The sequence below is a fragment of the Dendrobates tinctorius genome, unplaced genomic scaffold, assembly GCF_039654945.1.
Source record: "Dendrobates tinctorius isolate UK_male_01 unplaced genomic scaffold, ASM3965494v1 ptg000180l, whole genome shotgun sequence".
Classification (NCBI taxonomy): domain Eukaryota; kingdom Metazoa; phylum Chordata; class Amphibia; order Anura; family Dendrobatidae; genus Dendrobates; species Dendrobates tinctorius.
The window spans coordinates 2,267,510-2,286,197 of NW_027361847.1; the positions used below are offsets into that span (position 1 = coordinate 2,267,510).

The window sequence follows — 18,688 nt, forward strand, 5'->3', positions numbered from 1 at the left end:
GCCAAACATAAAACCCGATATAAATCTGGTATCGCTGTAATCGCACCGACCCGAAGAATAAAGCCGTCTAATCACTTATACCGCAAGAGGAACGAAAAATAAAGAAAACTAATTCTTCACATGTTGTTGATTTTTTTTCATTCTGCCTCCAAAAGATCGCAGTAAGGCTCGACGCACATTTATCCTGCGCTCTGCACTGAGCGCTTACATCCGGGTTTCTGTGTAAATCTCTGACGTATGTGATTCAAACAGAACCCCCAGCGGAAGATTGCCTATAATGAGGCAGATGGAGGCTCTGTGGATGCCATAGGACCTGTAATCCGGCAGTGTCCGTCTTTTTAGGATTGCATAAAAGGCCATAGTTTTGTGCACGTCTGAAAAGGACACCATTGAACAGAGGCCAGAGTAAATCTGCTGCCTCATTATATTGAATGGATCCCTCAGGGGTTTCATCTGTCACGTCACTCAGATATTTAGATGTAAACCCCAAAGTAAGTGCTCAGCGTAGAGCGCCGGATAAATGTAATCCCAAAAGTTATGTAAAATGTTCCCAATAAAAGCTTCTACTCAATCCACAGAAAAAGGAAGTCTCAACTCAGTTCTCTCAGTTAAAGGAAATATAGGGGCTTCCACCTTACTGGTAGCACAAAGGCTCTGGAAAAGCGAAATGACTTCACTTTCCCCAAAATAAATTCTGCAAATTCTCCCAAATCCGAGTGCCCCCCTCCCTTCTGAATCCCAGTGTGCCTAAACAACATTTAGCGCCCACATGTTTGGCATTTCTGTAGTGATGAGAACCCACCTGATTTACAGGTGTGTGTCTCCAGAAGCACAGGCTGGGCATATTCTACTGGTCACTACAACAACAATTTGCAATTTTCACTCAGAAACATCCACTGCTGCTTGTTTCTGGAAAACACCCATGGAGTCAAAATTGTCGCTATATCTGTAGATAAATTCCCAAGGGGTTATAACTTCTAAAATGTGGTCACTTGAGGGGGGTTTCCACTGTTTAGGCACATCAGGGGTTCTCCAAACGTGACATGGCGACTGCGAATCATGCCATTAAATTTTATATTCAAAAAGTGAAATGGCGCTCCTTCCCTTCTGAGCACTGCCGTGTGCACAAACAGTAAATTTCCCCACATATGGGGTATCTGCATGCTCAGGAGAAATTGCACAACAAAATGTATGGTCCACTTTCTCCTGTTACCCTTGTGAAAGTAAAAAAAAGTACAGTAAATGTTTTTTTTCCACATTCCAAAACTTCCTGCGAAGAACCTGAAGAGTTAATAAACTTCTTGAAAGTGATTTTGAGCACCTTCAGGGCTGCAGTTTTTAGAGTGGGGTGATTTTTGGGTATTTTGTGTGATAGGCCCCTCAAAGTCACATCAAATGTGATGTGGTCCCTAAAAAATTGGTTTTGCAAATTTTGTTGTAAAAATGAAAAATCTCTGGTCAACTTTTATAACGTCCTAACAAAAAAAAAGTTTCCTAAACTGTGGTGATGCAAAGTAGATATGTGGGAAATGTTATTTATTAACTATTTTGTGTGATATGACTGTGATTTAAGGACATAAAAATTAAAATTAAAAGCGTTCTAGAGTTATGACCTCATAAAGTGTCAGTGGTCAGAATTGTAAAAATTGGCCTGGTCAGGAAGGTGAAAACAGGCTTCGGGGTGAAGGGGTTAACATGCCGCTGTATTCCATCACTGTGTGTTTCTTACAGATGAACTCGTGGAAAGAAATCCACCAGAGAGATGTCCCCGTCCTCTGTATCCCCAGGACTGTCCAGAGGAGAATCACAACATCCCGGAGGATCATCAGGTAGACGGCGCTGAGCCCTGTACCGGATTTGTATATGGGGGACATTTCTGATAGAGGTCATAGGTGTCACAGATTTTGATGGTTCTTGTATCGTGCTGATTGTTACATCTGATAAATCAGGAGGAAGATCCAGCTAAGAATAAAGTGAAGGATGAGACAGATGAAGCGATGACGAGGAGGGATCAGCCGTGTGTGAGTGACGGGAAGGAGGAGATTCCGGTAGATGTTTCCACAGGTATGTCATAATATCTAGTCTGTAATAATGACTGGCGTGTGACAATGATGACCGGTGTGTGATATGGTGTGAAGTCTACAGTGCAGTGAAGCTTTATTCACTGTTCACTACAGAAGTGTCCGGTGATGGCGCGACTGCTCCTGTACAGAGTCTGGCGGTGCACCGATGAATAAAGGGGCTTCCTTCACACCTCTTTTTAATGATTTAGGAAGCACATATTTAATTTTTCTAATTATACATTTTTTAACATTCCATCCTTTTACTTTAATATTTTTCTTAGAGAAGTCCCGTGCTGCCATATAAATGTCTGAGCTTGTGATTTAGACAGAACTTCTGGCGGAAGATTCCCTATAATTAGGAAGATGGAGGCACTGTGGACGCACTCTGTCCTATGGTTCGGCAGTGACCGTCTTTTTAAGCGTGCATAAAAGGGCGAACGACCACAGTTTTGTGCAGCACTGAAAAGAAGGACACCACTGAACAGAGGCCAGACAGAGTCCAGAGTAACTACTACCTCATTATAGGGAATGGATCCCTCGGGAATATTGTCTGAATCATGTATTTTGTAGATTTAGATGGAAACCCTGATGTAAGTGCTCAGCGTGGAGCACAGGATAAATGTGATCCAAAATGTTGTTTACCCCAAAATGCCTCCTATAAAACCTTCTAGTCAACCCAGAGAAAAAAAGTCCCCACTAAGGTTCCTCATTTGTTAACAGAAATGTAGGAGGTGTCTACATTACTGATAGCACAAAGGCTTTGAAAGAGTGACGTGGCTAACAACAAAGGAAATCCACCAAAATATGAGCTCCCAAATCCCAATACACCCTCCTCAAGAGCCCCACAGTGTTCCTAAACCGCAACTGGGGTCCATACATTTAACATTAATGTATCGAGGATCCCCACTTCATTTACAGGGTACATGTCTCCAGAAGCACGAACTGAGCATATTGTTCGGAGCACTACAATGTACTGGATGCTACAGTGTAGGGGGCGCTACAGTGTACTGGACACTGCAATGTATGGGGCACTACAGTGTACTGGACACTGCAATGTACTGGGCACTACAGTGTACAGAGCACTACAATGTACTGGATGCTACAATGTATGGGGAGCTACAATGTACTGGGCGCTACAATGTACTGGGCGCTACAGTGTACAAGCACTACAACATACCACGCACTGCAATATATCCGGGCACTATAATGGCATTTTTGCATGTTCACTTAGCATCATCTATTGCTGCTCGTTTCTAGAAAACCCACATGGAGTCAAAGTCATCACTACATCTGTAGATAAATTCTCAGAGTGGTGTAATTACCAAAATGGGGTCACTTGAGGGGGGATTTTGCTCTTCTGCCACTTAGGAGCTCTGTATATGGAGTCCACAAACTATTCTATGAAAATTTGTTCTCCAAGAGTCAAATAGCGCTTCTTCCCTCCTGAGCCTCGCCATGTAGCTGAGCAGTACTGTACAGACACATATGGGGTATTGCCACGTTCAGCAAAAATTGTGTAATAATTGATGTGGTCATCTTTACCCATTTTCTCTTGTGAAAATGTAAAATCTGGGGCTAAAACAACATTATAGTGGTAAAAATGTAATTTTTTTTCTTCACCGTTCATTGGTATAACATTTTGTGAAACACGTGGAGTCAATTTGCTCGCTCTACCTCTGGATGATTTCTTTGTGAAAATTATAAATTTTCACAGTCCAATGTCTTAAAATTTTGTGAAGCACCTGTGGTTTCAGAATTTTCACCATAACTTTACATAAATTTCTTGATGGGTGTAGTTTACTAATTTGTGTCAGTTGTGGGCGTTTCCACTGTTTAGGCACATCAGGGGCTCTCCAACACAACATGGCGTCCGCTTTCTTTTTTTTGCTGATTTTGCTCTCCAAAAGTCAAATTGCGCTCCTTCCTTTCCAAACACTGCCATGCTCCTAAACTGTAGTTTTCCCCCACATATGGGGTATTGGCATACTCAGGAGAAAGTACACAACAAATTGTGGTCCATTTTCTCCTGTTATCCTTGTGAAAATGCAAAATTTGGGGCTAAACAACATTTTTGTAGGAAAAAGTAAAAATTTTAATTTTTTGTTTTAATTTCTATGAAGTACGTGATGGGTTAATAAACTTCTTGAATGTGGCTGTGAGCACCTTGAGGGGTGCAGTTTTTAAAATTGAGTAACTTTTAGAGAATTTCTGTTGCATAGGCCCCTCAAAGTCAATTCAAATTTGTTGTATTCCCTAACAAAAATTGGTTTTGTGAATTTTATTGTAAAAATGAGAAATTGCTGATAGAATTTTACGCTTTGTAATTTCTTCACAAAAAAAATGCTTTAACCCCTTAATGACCAGAGGCATTTTTGGTTTTTCATTTTTTTGCTCCCCTTCTTCCCAGAGCCATAACTTTTTTATTTTTTGGTCAAAATGGTCATGTCAGGGCTTGTTTTTTGTGGGACAAGTTGTAGTTGTGATTGACACCGTTGGTTTTGCCATATTATGTACTAGATAACAGGAAAAAAATTCCAAAATAATAAAATTGTGCCATTTTCAGATACCCGTAGCGTCTCCAATTTTCGTGATCTCGGGTTGGGTGAGGGCTTATTTTTTGCATGCCGAGCTGATGTTTTTAAACAGCTGACACGTGCCGGAAAAGATGAGGGTTCAACAACGGAGCCAACATCAAAGGGAGGGTGTCCGACATTGGCGTACTATTACACCTGATGCCGGAAAGGAGTTAAAAATGATGCTGATGTAAAGTAGACAAGTGGTAAATGTCATTTATTACTTATCTGGTATAAAGACACAGAAATTCAAAGTTTGCAAACTGCAAAATACTTTTTTTGTCAAATTTTTGATATTTCCATAAATGCAAATGACCAAAATTTACAACTGACCTGAAGTACAATATTTCACTAAAAATAGTCTTCTTACAATCACTGGGATGTGTGGAGGCTCCAGAGTTATTACCTGTTAAAGTGACGCTGGTCAGAATTGTAAAATGAGGCTTGGCCATTAACGTACAAAGTGTCTTGGTCCTTAAGGGGTTAATGTGCCTTCAGTGCTGTTGCAGGCTTCTAAGGGATCCTATCATGCCCTTAGGCCCAGTGTTTCTCAACTCCAGTCCTCAAGACCCACCAACAGGTCAAGTTTTCAGGATTTCATTATTATTACATAGGTGATGGAATTATTGCTTGAGCAGGTGATGAAATTATGACCTGTGCAATACTAAGGAAATCCTGAACACTCGCCCTGTTGGTGGGTCTGGGGGACTGGAGTTGAGAAACACTGCCTTAGGCAAACTGAGGACGTGATTACAGTGGCTGGAGCTGGACGGCTCCTGGATGTACGGCCACTTTTATTTGCTTGGACACTTATCTACACTAAGGGCATGATAGGAAGCTTGCTACGAGAGTGAATGGCACTGGTGGTACATTAGGGGGTAATTCCTGATGACTGGTTTCTTTTAAGAACTGTCTATTGCTGTGTAATCTCTGCCACCCCTGACTTGGGCCAATGTCACCAGTTTACAAGTGTTATTCATTTTACCCGTCGTCATGTTAATGTTATGGCATGTAGTTGTCTTCCTTATTACCGGTACTTACGAGGGTTTTCATTTTGAGCTCCATAAAAAAAAAATTAGAAATCCCTTTTGTGTTGTCGGAAAAATCACATCCAATCTGTCTTTCATCCTTATAGGAAATCCTTGTGAGAATAACGGATTATCACTAAACTGTAAAGAAGATATCAGGAAGCAGTCTAATGGAGAAAACCTCATTACCCTTCATGGACCTCCTGGCCTTCACAGCACTTCACTTTCTTATACTCCTCCTAATCATGAGGAACCCTCTCCTGAGCAATCTCACATTGTTAACACAATTCCACTTGACAAAGTGGATACAAGATTTCAGTGTGACAAACAACTTACTACAAGCTCAGATTTGTTAGCACAAACAAAACACAAAGGAAAAAAGAAATACTGCTGTTCAGAATGTGGGAAATACTTTACAAATAAATCAAAATTTGTTAGACATGAGATAATTCACACAGGAGAAAAAACATTTTCATGTTCAGAATGTGGGAAATGTTTTTTATATAAATCAGAACTTTCTACACATGAGAGAATTCACACAGGAGAAAAACCATTTTCATGTTTGGAATGTGGGAAGGCTTTCTCATTGAAATGTAATCTTATTACACATCAGAAAATTCATACAGGAGAGAAGCCGTATTCATGTTCAGAATGTAGGAAGTCTTTCACAGATAAAGGGAATCTTATTACACATCAGAGAATGCACACAGGAGAGAAGCCATATTCATGTTCAGAATGTAGGAAGTCTTACACAGAGAAAGGGAATCTTATTAGACATCAAAGAATCCACACAGGAGAGAAGCCATATTCATGTTCAGAATGTAGGAAGTCTTTCACAGATAAAGGGATTCTTATTACACATCAGAGAACTCACACAGGAGAGAAGCCATATTCATGTTCAGAATGTGGGAAATGTTTCACAGATAAATGGAGTCTTATTAGACATCAGAGAACTCACACAGGAGAGAAGCCGTATTCATGTTCAGAATGTGGGAAATGTTTCACGGTTAAAAGGAGTCTTATTATACACCATAGAATTCACACAGGAGAGAAGCCGTATTCATGTTCACTATGTTTGAAGTCTTTCACAGATAAAATTAATTTTACTAGACATCAGAAAATTCATACAGGAGAGAAGCCATATTCATGTTCACGCTGTGAGAAATGCTTCACGAAAAAATCAAGTCTTGTGAGCCACGAGAGAAGTCACACATAGAAGCACGTTCAGAATGGTGGAAATCTTTCATACATAAATCATTTCTTGTAAAACAGTAGAGAAGGCATGCAGGAAAGAAACTGTAATTATGTTCTGTGTTTTATAAATGTTAATAAACATTGCTCAGCATAAATGAGTACACCCCCTTTGTTCGGTAAGATTTTTATTAATACCTTATTGAACACTAGAACAATTTCTAAAATGTTGCCAACACTTCATGGAACTTTTATTGTAATCAAAACATGTAAGATAGGTTAATATAACTTTCATTACTAAATCTTTAGGGTTACACAAATTAGTTGATAAAAAATGAGAATACCCCACATCAAAAGCTACTCCATCTATCATTTTGTATGTCTTCCATGATTTTTTTTAATGACAGCACCAAGTCTTCTAGGCCTTGTTACATAAGTTGGTTACATAATGCATCATCTATCTTCTTTCTCTTTTTCAATAATGAGCGCTCTTAGCGCCTGGATGCTGGATGAAAAGTGATGGCAACTTGTCTCGCCAGAATCCACCATAGGTGTTTGGGGTTCAGATCAGAAAACACTTGGCCACTGAATCACTTTTACGATTCTCTTTAAAAGTTCAATATTGGCCTTACATGTGCGTTTTGAACCATTGTCATGATGGAAAAGTGCAGGCCTGCCAAGAGCATGGAGTGATGGCAGCATCTTCTCTTTCACTATAAAGCAGAACATTTGTGAATTCATGATACCATCAATAACATGTAGACCCCGACACCAGCAGTGCTCATGTAGCCCCACATAAGGACACTGCCACCACCATGTTTCACTGTAGGCACCATGCATTTTCATTGTATTCCTCACCTTTGCAATGTCATACAGTTTTGAATCCATCAGTGTGGCGAACAGCCCACTCGCTGTTCCCCAATACGTGACGAACGGGGGTCCCGCTGCCACCAAAACGCAACAGACAGCGGACCCTTTGTCACCACTATGTCACAATCCCACCACTGACACAGGTGTATCAGCGGACGGAGGGACGCAACACACTGCCGGCACACGGCTATCACAGGCTCAGTGGGGGCTTATCTTAGTTATCCCACCACGTGACAAAAATATCCAGCAAGCAAATCTCGCTCTAACAATTTGCCGGCGGGGGGGTATTTTGGGTGCCCCACCACTGCTATCAATCTTCTACCAACTGCAGAGATTTATGTATATCCCACTTTCTCAGTTCCACTTTGGAACTCGCAGCTCTCCGGCGCCCCCCCCTTAACCTCAGGTCAGTCAGGGAACTGCACCTAGGATAATTAGTCGCCGGACGGGCTGCTTGTTGTGCACGGGCCGCTAGACTACCGCAGTAAGGGAATTATCAATGCTGTGGCCGCAGCCCCTCATTCAGCAATATAAGACCCTTCTGTACTGCCAGCTAGTCTCGCCAGCCGTGCACATCACAATGCGCTGCCACCAGTCACGGTTTACTTAATTCACAGAGTTAACTAAGAGGGTCCGTGGCAAACCCCTTGAATTAGTAGCGATTATCTAAAAGAGGCGCTTAGTTCGTTTCTTAGAGCATAGAGACAGACTAAATATTAAATCATTTATTCCCCGAAATAGTAGGGCAGGGGTTATACAGATAAAAGGTGCTATACAATTGAGACATAAAATATGTACAGTACAGATCTAAAACAAAAGAATGGATGAAAGTAGAAATACACTCACGGTTGTTCATGACTCTTTAGGCAAAACCATGTGGCTGAGTGGGGGAGGGGCGGCAACCAGACATCCCAAGATATTGGGGGTAGGTCTGTTCAGCATCAAAACTCTGCTCCCACTGAATGGGATATCATAGGGAATACAATAGACTAGAGTCTGTGTGACATCACGAAATGTGTGGTCTGGGGAAGTCCCACCTCCCTTACTCTCTAGGTAGAAATCTTACTAAAACCTATGATAATCATAACTTAGCGGGGGAAGCCAGCACAAACACCTATATGGCATCATTGGTTGTAATTTGTTGAGCACAATAATTCAAGCTCAAATATGCAGTAGTTCTGATACACTGTTTAGAAGGACCCATATCTCAGGTTCTGAGGTTCCGAGAACTTTGCAAGAGGCACTGCAGGGAAGCCGGGATCGCTCCGATCACACAAATATAATTGTTTTGTCTCTGCCATGTATGGTTTTCGCGATGCGGTCTCTTAAAGTTTTACTCATTCACATGTCTTTAAACAAAGGATCATCTGTTGCACTTCGCTGTGCAGGGAGGGGGGATGGGATGCAGTCCACACTTCGGCTTCCATAGGAAGTAGCCGGGTTCAGGTTTTACAGCTTACAGTGTGTGTGTGTGTGTGTATAAAGAGGAGGGGGGTTTGCAGGGGGGGGGGGGGCTGCTGCTAAAGCTGACAGGCTACTTTGTCATAGGATGCCGGATTTTTCGAGAAAGTTCCAACAGACAACATCATATTTTGCAGACATAGTATGTCACAATTAGTACAAAAAAAACCTCCAGAATCCCAAGAGTCTTCATATTTTTCAGCATGTGTCCTGGCAAATTGCAGGCTGGCTTTTTTGAACATGGACTTCAGGAGAGACTTTCTAAAGTATGTAGACATCACCCATGCCTACCATTAATCTACTGAAAAAAATTGCTTTCAGCTCACCTCTCAATGCTTAGTGAGATCTATGGGAAGTTCTCGGATGAAAAATCCCAGTTGGGAAGGAATGGATGGGACTCCAGTGAGAGTGATAATCCAGCACTTGTTTCCAGTGTAAATAAAAAAACATTTATTGAAAAATCCAAATTAAAATCAAAGAAAGATTAAAAAGCAGAACATCCTGGGGATAGCAGTATAAAATATTTTGAGAAAACAATAGAGAGAGCCAGCTCACCGGTAAACATTAGCAGGTACTCGGAGCTCCGTGCGGACCAACGTGGGTAATATGAAGAAAAAAAGGTTCGCTATTATGCAGCTGGAGTGAACCTTTTTTTCTTCATAAAATATTTTGGCCTGGTATTTGTGTTCAGTTCTTATTCATGTGATAATAAACCAATAACCTGCGTCTTCTACACATCAAAGTGTCTAATGCACAGAGGAAACTCTCAGCCAAAAATGGATATGTGCGATATGTCTAAAATTACCCCTATGGACGATCATATGTCCACAACAGAAAGCATACGTGCCATACAAGAATGAAGTGTGCGCTATCTACAATGTGTATATTATGTAGAATTACTATACAGGGATGAAGAGCGCGCCATCTATAATGTGTATATTATTTAGAATTACTATACAAGGATGAAGAGCGTGCCATCTATAATGTGTATATTATGTAGAATTACTATACAGGGATGAAGAGCGCGCCATCTATAATGTGTATATTATGTAGAATTACTATACAGGGATGAAGAGCGCGCCATCTATAATGTGTATATTATGTAGAATTACTATACAGGGATGAAGAGCGCGCCATCTATAATGTGTATATTATGTAGGATTACTATACAGGGATGAAGAGCGTGCCATCTATAATGTGTATATTATGTAGAATTACTATACAGGAATGAAGAGCGTGCCATCTATAATGTGTATATTATGTAGAATTACTATACAGGGATGAAGAGCGCGCCATCTATAATGTGTATATTATGTAGGATTACTATACAGGGATGAAGAGCGTGCCATCTATAATGTGTATATTATGTAGAATTACTATACAGGGATGAAGAGCGTGCCATGTATAATGTGTATATTATGTAGAATTACTATACAGGGATGAAGAGCGTGCCATCTATAATGTGTATATTATGTAGAATTACTATACAGGGATGAAGAGCGCGCCATCTATAATGTGTATATTATGTAGGATTACTATACAGGGATGAAGAGCGTGCCATCTACAATGTGTATATTATGTAGAATTACTATACAGGGATGAAGAGCGCGCCATCTATAATGTGTATATTATTTAGAATTACTATACAAGGATGAAGAGCGTGCCATCTATAATGTGTATATTATGTAGAATTACTATACAGGGATGAAGAGCGCGCCATCTATAATGTGTATATTATGTAGAATTACTATACAGGGATGAAGAGCGCGCCATCTATAATGTGTATATTATGTAGAATTACTATACAGGGATGAAGAGCGCGCCATCTATAATGTGTATATTATGTAGGATTACTATACAGGGATGAAGAGCGTGCCATCTATAATGTGTATATTATGTAGAATTACTATACAGGGATGAAGAGCGTGCCATCTATAATGTGTATATTATGTAGGATTACTATACAGGAATGAAGAGCGTGCCATCTATAATGTGTATATTATGTAGAATTACTATACAGGGATGAAGAGCGCGCCATCTATAATGTGTATATTATGTAGGATTACTATACAGGGATGAAGAGCGTGCCATCTATAATGTGTATATTATGTAGAATTACTATACAGGGATGAAGAGCGTGCCATCTATAATGTGTATATTATGTAGGATTACTATACAGGAATGAAGAGCGTGCCATCTATAATGTGTATATTATGTAGGATTACTATACAGGGATGAAGAGCGTGCCATCTATAATGTGTATATTATGTAGAATTACTATACAGGGATGAAGAGCGCGCCATCTATAATGTGTATATTATGTAGGATTACTATACAGGGATGAAGAGCGTGCCATCTATAATGTGTATATTATGTAGAATTACTATACAGGGATGAAGAGCGTGCCATCTATAATGTGTATATTATGTAGGATTACTATACAGGAATGAAGAGCGTGCCATCTATAATGTGTATATTATGTAGGATTACTATACAGGGATGAAGAGCGTGCCATCTATAATGTGTATATTATGTAGAATTACTATACAGGGATGAAGAGCGTGCCATCTATAATGTGTATATTATGTAGAATTACTATACAGGGATGAAGAGCGCGCCATCTATAATGTGTATATTATGTAGGATTACTATACAGGGATGAGGAGCGTGCCATCTATAATGTGTATATTATGTAGGATTACTATACAGGGATGAAGAGCGCTCCATCTATAATGTGTATATTATGTAGAATTACTATACAGGGATGAAGAGCGCGCCATCTATAATGTGTATATTATGTAGAATTACTATACAGGGATGAAGAGCGCGCCATCTATAATGTGTATATTATGTAGGATTACTATACAGGGATGAGGAGCGTGCCATCTATAATGTGTATATTATGTAGGATTACTATACAGGGATGAAGAGCGCGCCATCTATAATGTGTATATTATGTAGGATTACTATACAGGAATGAGGAGCGTGCCATCTATAATGTGTATATTATGTAGGATTACTATACAGGGATGAAGAGCGTGCCATCTATAATGTGTATATTATGTAGAATTACTATACAGGGATGAAGAGCGCGCCATCTATAATGTGTATATTATGTAGGATTACTATACAGGGATGAAGAGCGTGCCATCTATAATGTGTATATTATGTAGAATTACTATACAGGGATGAAGAGCGTGCCATCTATAATGTGTATATTATGTAGGATTACTATACAGGAATGAAGAGCGTGCCATCTATAATGTGTATATTATGTAGGATTACTATACAGGGATGAAGAGCGTGCCATCTATAATGTGTATATTATGTAGAATTACTATACAGGGATGAAGAGCGTGCCATCTATAATGTGTATATTATGTAGAATTACTATACAGGGATGAAGAGCGCGCCATCTATAATGTGTATATTATGTAGGATTACTATACAGGGATGAGGAGCGTGCCATCTATAATGTGTATATTATGTAGGATTACTATACAGGGATGAAGAGCGCTCCATCTATAATGTGTATATTATGTAGAATTACTATACAGGGATGAAGAGCGCGCCATCTATAATGTGTATATTATGTAGAATTACTATACAGGGATGAAGAGCGCGCCATCTATAATGTGTATATTATGTAGGATTACTATACAGGGATGAGGAGCGTGCCATCTATAATGTGTATATTATGTAGGATTACTATACAGGGATGAAGAGCGCGCCATCTATAATGTGTATATTATGTAGGATTACTATACAGGAATGAGGAGCGTGCCATCTATAATGTGTATATTATGTAGGATTACTATACAGGGATGAAGAGCGCGCCATCTATAATGTGTATATTATGTAGAATTACTATACAGGGATGAAGAGCGCGCCATCTATAATGTGTATATTATGTAGAATTACTATACAGGAATGAAGAGTGCGCCATCTATAATGTGTATATTATGTAGAATTACTATACAGGGATGAAGAGCGCGCCATCTATAATGTGTATATTATGTAGAATTACTATACAGGAATGAAGAGTGCGCCATCTATAATGTGTATATTATGTAGAATTACTGTACAGGGATGATGAGCGCGCCATCTATAATGTGTATATTATGTAGGATTACTATACAGGGATGAAGAGCGCGCCATCTATAATGTGTATATTATGTAGAATTATTATACAGGGATGAAGAGCGCGCCATCTATAATGTGTATATTATGTACAATTACTATACAGGGATGAAGAGCGCGCCATCTCTAATGTGTATATTATGTAGAATTACTATACAGGGATGAAGAGCGCGCCATCTATAATGTGTATATTATGTAGGCATCTATAATGTGTATACTATGTAGAATTACTATACAGGAATGAAGAGCGCGCCATCTATAATGTGTATATTATGTAGGATTACTACACAGGGATGAAGAGCGCGCCATCTATAATGTGTATATTATGTAAAATTACTATACAGGGATGAAGAGTGCGCCATCTATAATGTGTATATTATGTAGGATTACTATACAGGGATGAAGAGCACCATGTATAATGTGTATATTATGTACAATTACTATACAGGGATGAAGAGCGCGCCATCTATAATGTGTATATTATGTAGGATTACTGTACAGGGATCAAGAGCGCGCCATCTATAATGTGTATATTATGTAGGATTACTATACAGGGATGAAGAGCGTGCCATCTATAATGTGTATATTATGTAGGATTACTATACAGGGATGAAGAGCGTGCCATCTATAATGTGTATATTATGTAAAATTACTATACAGGGATGAAGAGTGCGCCATCTATAATGTGTATATTATGTAGGATTACTATACAGGGATGAAGAGCGCGCCATCTATAATGTGTATATTATGTAGAATTACTATACAGGGATGAAGAGCGCGCCATCTATAATGTGTATATTATGTAGAATTACTATACAGGGATGAAGAGCGCGCCATCTATAATGAGTATATTATGTAGAATTACTATACAGGGATGAAGAGTGCGCCATCTATAATGTGTATATTATGTAGGATTACTATACAGGGATGAAAAGCGCGCCATCTATAATGTGTATATTATGTGGAATTACTATACAGGGATGAAGAGTGCGCCATCTCTAATGTGTATATTATGTAGGATTACTATACAGGGATGAAGAGCGCGCCATCTATAATGTGTATATTATGTGGAATTACTATACAGGGATGAAGAGCGCGCCATCTATAATGTGTATATTATGTGGAATTACTATACAGGGATGAAGAGCGCGCCATCTATAATGTGAATATTATGTAGGATTACTATACAGGGATGAAGAGCGCACCTTCTGTAATGTGTATATTTTTAGGATTACTATACAGGGATGAAGAGCGTGCCATCTATAATGTGTATATTATGTAGAATTACTATACAGGAATGAAGAGCGCGCCATCTATAATGTGTATATTATGTAGGATTACTATACAGGAATGAAGAGCGCGCCATCTATAATGTGTATATTATGTAGAATTACTATCCAGGGATGAAGAGCGCGCCATCTATAATGTGTATATTATGTAGGATTACAATACAGGAATGAAGAGTTCGCCATCTATAATGTGTATATTATGTAGGATTACTATACAAGGATGAAGAGCGCGCCATCTATAATGTGTATATTATGTAGAATTACTATACAGGGATGAATAGCGTGCCATCTGTAATGTGTATATTATGTAGGATTACTATACAGGGATGAAGAGCGCGCCATCTATAATGTGTATATTGTGTAGAATTACTATACAGGGATGAAGAGCGCGCCATCTATAATGTGTATATTTCGTAGAATTACTATACAGGGATGAAGAGCGCGCCATCTATAATGTGTATATTATGCAGGATTACTATACAAGGATGAAGAGCGCGCCATCTATAATGTGTATATTATGTAGAATTACTATACAGGGATGAAGAGCGCGCCATCTGTAATGTGTATATTATGTAGGATTACTATACAGGGATGAAGAGCGTGCCATCTATAATGTGTATCTTGTGTAGAATTACTATACAAGGATGAAGAGCGCGCCATCTATAATGAGTATATTATGTAGAATTACTATACAGGGATGAAGAGCGCTGTGATGTACCATGTCTGCAAGATATGTTTTCTGTTGCAATGTGCTAACAAATCCTCCATCCTAGGACATTGTAAACTCTCAGTAGTAGGAATTCCTTCCCCCCAGGTTTTATCAACCCTGCCACTTCCTCTGGAAGAGCAGGAATGTTAATTAGCTAGACCATCTTCCTCACACCATTTGCCTTCTCTCCTCTTCAGAGCGGGAAAAACTTCTTTGTTTGAAACGAATAAAACTATGAGAGACTATACCATAAGAACCAAATACCCTAGAGATATGAAAATCATATTTTTGTAACCTGAGCGGTCCCAGCTTCGAGACCGCGTATGTTTCGAAGTTCTACCCTGTCCAGAACATGAGATAGGATTTGCGCCCAAATGGACGGTCATATCGCATAGATGTTTGATGTTTTCTTGATGGGCTCATTACGCTGGGAAACATGATACCACTGATGAGTCCATACCAGCTTCTCCCATAAAGTTATAGCTAATCTAAGTTTTGTAGCCAAAACATAACTTGGATAAGAGAGGTGGGATCAACCCAGAATGCACCTCTCTGTGATGTCACATAGGAAAGTCTATAAGGCATTTCCTGGGCAAACCAGCTCAGAACAGCTCAAGTCGTCGTGCTAGAAGGACCCCAATGAGCGGAGAAGTGCAGCTCCGCCTCCACCCACCTTAGCCGCATGGTCTGCCTAAGGAACAATATGGAACTGTGAGTGTAATCTCTTTGTTTTCTCCACTTTTATTTTATACCTGTACTGTACATATTTTATGTCTCAATTTTATAGCAACTTTTATCTGTAATCACTGTCCTCTTTCGGAAAATAAATGAAATTATTTAGATCTGTCTCCATGCTCTAAGAATCGAACTATACGCCTTTGATAGATAATCGCTACTAATTCAAGGGGTTTGCCACGGACCCTCTTAATTTAACACTGTGAATTAAGTAACCGTGACTGGTGGCAGCGCGTTGTGTACGGCTATTACGGCTTGCTGGCAGTCTAGAAGGGTCTTATATTGCTGAGTAAGGGGCTTCAGCCACAGCATTGATAATTCCCTTACTGCAGAAGCCTAATTGCCGGTTCACAACAGGCAGCCCGTCCGGCGACTAATTATCCTAGGTGCAGTTCCCTGACTGACCTGAGGGTAAGGGGGGCGCCGGAGAGCTGCGAGTTCCAAAGTGGAACTGAGAAAGTGGGATATACATAAATCCCCGCAGTACTTGGAAGATTGATAGCAGTGGTGGGGCATCCAAATTAAACTCCCCCTGCGGCAAAGTGTAGAGCGAGATTAGCTTGCTGGATATTTTTGGTCACATGGTGCCAGTGTTGGGATAACTAAGATAAGCCCCACTGCGCCTGTGATAGCCGTGTGCCGGCATTGTGTCACGCCCCTCCGTCCGCTGATACACCCGTGTCAGTGGTGGGACTGTGACATAGTGGTGACACAGGGTCCGCTGTCTGTCGCGTTTTGGTGGCAGCGGGACTCCCGTTAGTGTCGCCCATAAGTGGACGAACGGCGGTGGGCTGTTCGTCACATATTGGTGGCAGCGCGGTGGGATAATCCTAGAGCATTAGTGATTTGGTTTGAGCAATCATTCCTCTCACTAAAAACCTGCACGGTTCCTGCGGGAATCCTGCATCATAGGTTTTGGAGAACAGACTCAGTGGTTACTAGTCCTGAAACATTAGTGTGTACTTGCAAGTATCCCCCTCCCGTTTCTTCGTTTTTCTTTTTCTATCTTTTATTTGGCAACCATGGCGGCAAAAGGAGAACCTTGGTACACCCGGCAGACAAAGGAAGTTCTTGCTGCGTTATGCACGTACCAAGGCCTTGACGCCACGAACAAAAACAGAGCTCAAATGATCGCGGCTCTAGTGCAGCTGGACAACGACCAGAATCCAGCGAGCGCAGAAGTTGGCCCAAGTTGCAATGGGGCTGCAGCAGAGGCTCCACTCCTGAGCGCTGGCCCCACATTCAACCAGAACGGGGTGGACCCCTATCTGCAAATGGCCTTGGACGAACTCCCCGCCGAAGACAGTGATGGGCGGGTGAGGCTGATCCAGCAAGCTCGAGAGAGAGCAGAGCAGCGAGCCGAGCGCCAGGCGGAGAGAGCTGAGCGCCAAGCTGAGGCTGAGAGAGCCGAGCGCCAGGCGCAGAGGGCCCATGAACTGGAGGTACTCCAGCGGGGTGGGAATGCCCTCACAGCCCGAAGCCGTGAGCCCAGCAGCGTCCAGACTCCTAAACCCCGGCCAGAGCATTTTCCCGTGATGGAAAAGGACGGGGACTTGGACACATTTCTGCGAGCCTTTGAGAAAGCCTGCAGACAGTACCAGCTGCCTAGAGACCAATGGGCAAGGTACTTGACCCCAGGGCTAAAAGGCAAAGCCCTGGATGCATTTGCTTCTCTTCCGCCAGAAGCCGATGATGACTATGACGCCATAAAGCAGGCGCTGATCGCCAAATACCGGCTGACACCTGAGGTATACCGAAAGAAGTTCCGACACCTCCAACGTGGCCCACACGATAGCTACAGTGATGTGGTGCAAGGGCTCAGGACCCACTTTGACCAGTGGATCCATGGACTGTCCGTTGAAACCTTTGAGCAGCTACGGGACCTGATGATCAAAGACCAGTTCCTGCATCTCTGCCCAGCTGAGGTCCGACAGTTCATCCTGGACCGCGAACCAACGAACGCGGACAAAGCGGCGCAGATCGCCGACAACCACGAGGCCAACCGGAAGCCCGAGACGCGGAGGCCAGTCGCCACCAGCTGGAAAGGGGGTAAGCCAGCAACCAACCCCAATGCCCCAGCTAGCCGTCCCTCCGGAGGCCCTGTCCCTGTTGCCAACAACAGGCCGGCTACTGACAGTCGCCTGTGTCACCACTGCCAGCGGCCTGGTCACTTCTTTTACACCTGTCCGAACAGGCCGAAGAACCCCCCAGCCAAGGCCCCCGGGCCCAATGCCTCTGTTCTTTTGGTGGGAGGTGTGGTTGGGAGGGCTGACGACAACGTTCAACCTGTTCAGGTGGGGGCCCGTCTTGCTACAGGCCTCAAGGACACCGGGGCTGAACGAACCCTCATCCGTCCTGGACTGGCGGCCCCTGAAGAGTTTGTTGAGGGGAAAACCCTGACTGTCACCGGGATTGGAGGCACCCGTTGTCCCTTGCCAGTGGCACGAGTTTTTCTTGACTGGGGTGCCGGGAGCGGGTTGAGGGAGGTGGGAGTGTCTGAAAATTTGCCCACTGATGTTTTATTGGGGACTGACTTGGGGAGGATGGTTGCATACTATGTCCCTGACACCCTTCCCCAAACTGATAATAAGGGTAACGTTAACCCTGATGATGTTGATGATGGGAAACT

The 18,688-nt window shown here is 41.6% G+C and overlaps 1 protein-coding gene across 3 annotated transcripts in view; it reads left to right on the forward strand.

The window, feature by feature from the left end:
- The window catches only part of LOC141054895 (uncharacterized), a 252,384-nt gene that overhangs the window by 12,257 nt on the left and 221,439 nt on the right, over positions 1 to 18,688 (forward strand). Inside the window, exons 7-9 of one of the 3 annotated variants that reach the window (XM_073551789.1) lie at positions 1,732 to 1,829; positions 1,950 to 2,064; positions 5,772 to 7,021. The exons of 1 other annotated variant lie outside the window; for it this stretch is intronic. In XM_073551789.1, coding sequence (XP_073407890.1) covers positions 1,732 to 1,829; positions 1,950 to 2,064; positions 5,772 to 6,880 — 1,322 coding nt within the window. In that variant the 3' untranslated portion in view covers positions 6,881 to 7,021. Of the gene's footprint in view, positions 1 to 1,731; positions 1,830 to 1,949; positions 2,065 to 5,771; positions 7,022 to 18,688 lie in introns of those variants that run through there. One more of the 3 variants, XM_073551788.1, reaches the window with a different exon arrangement.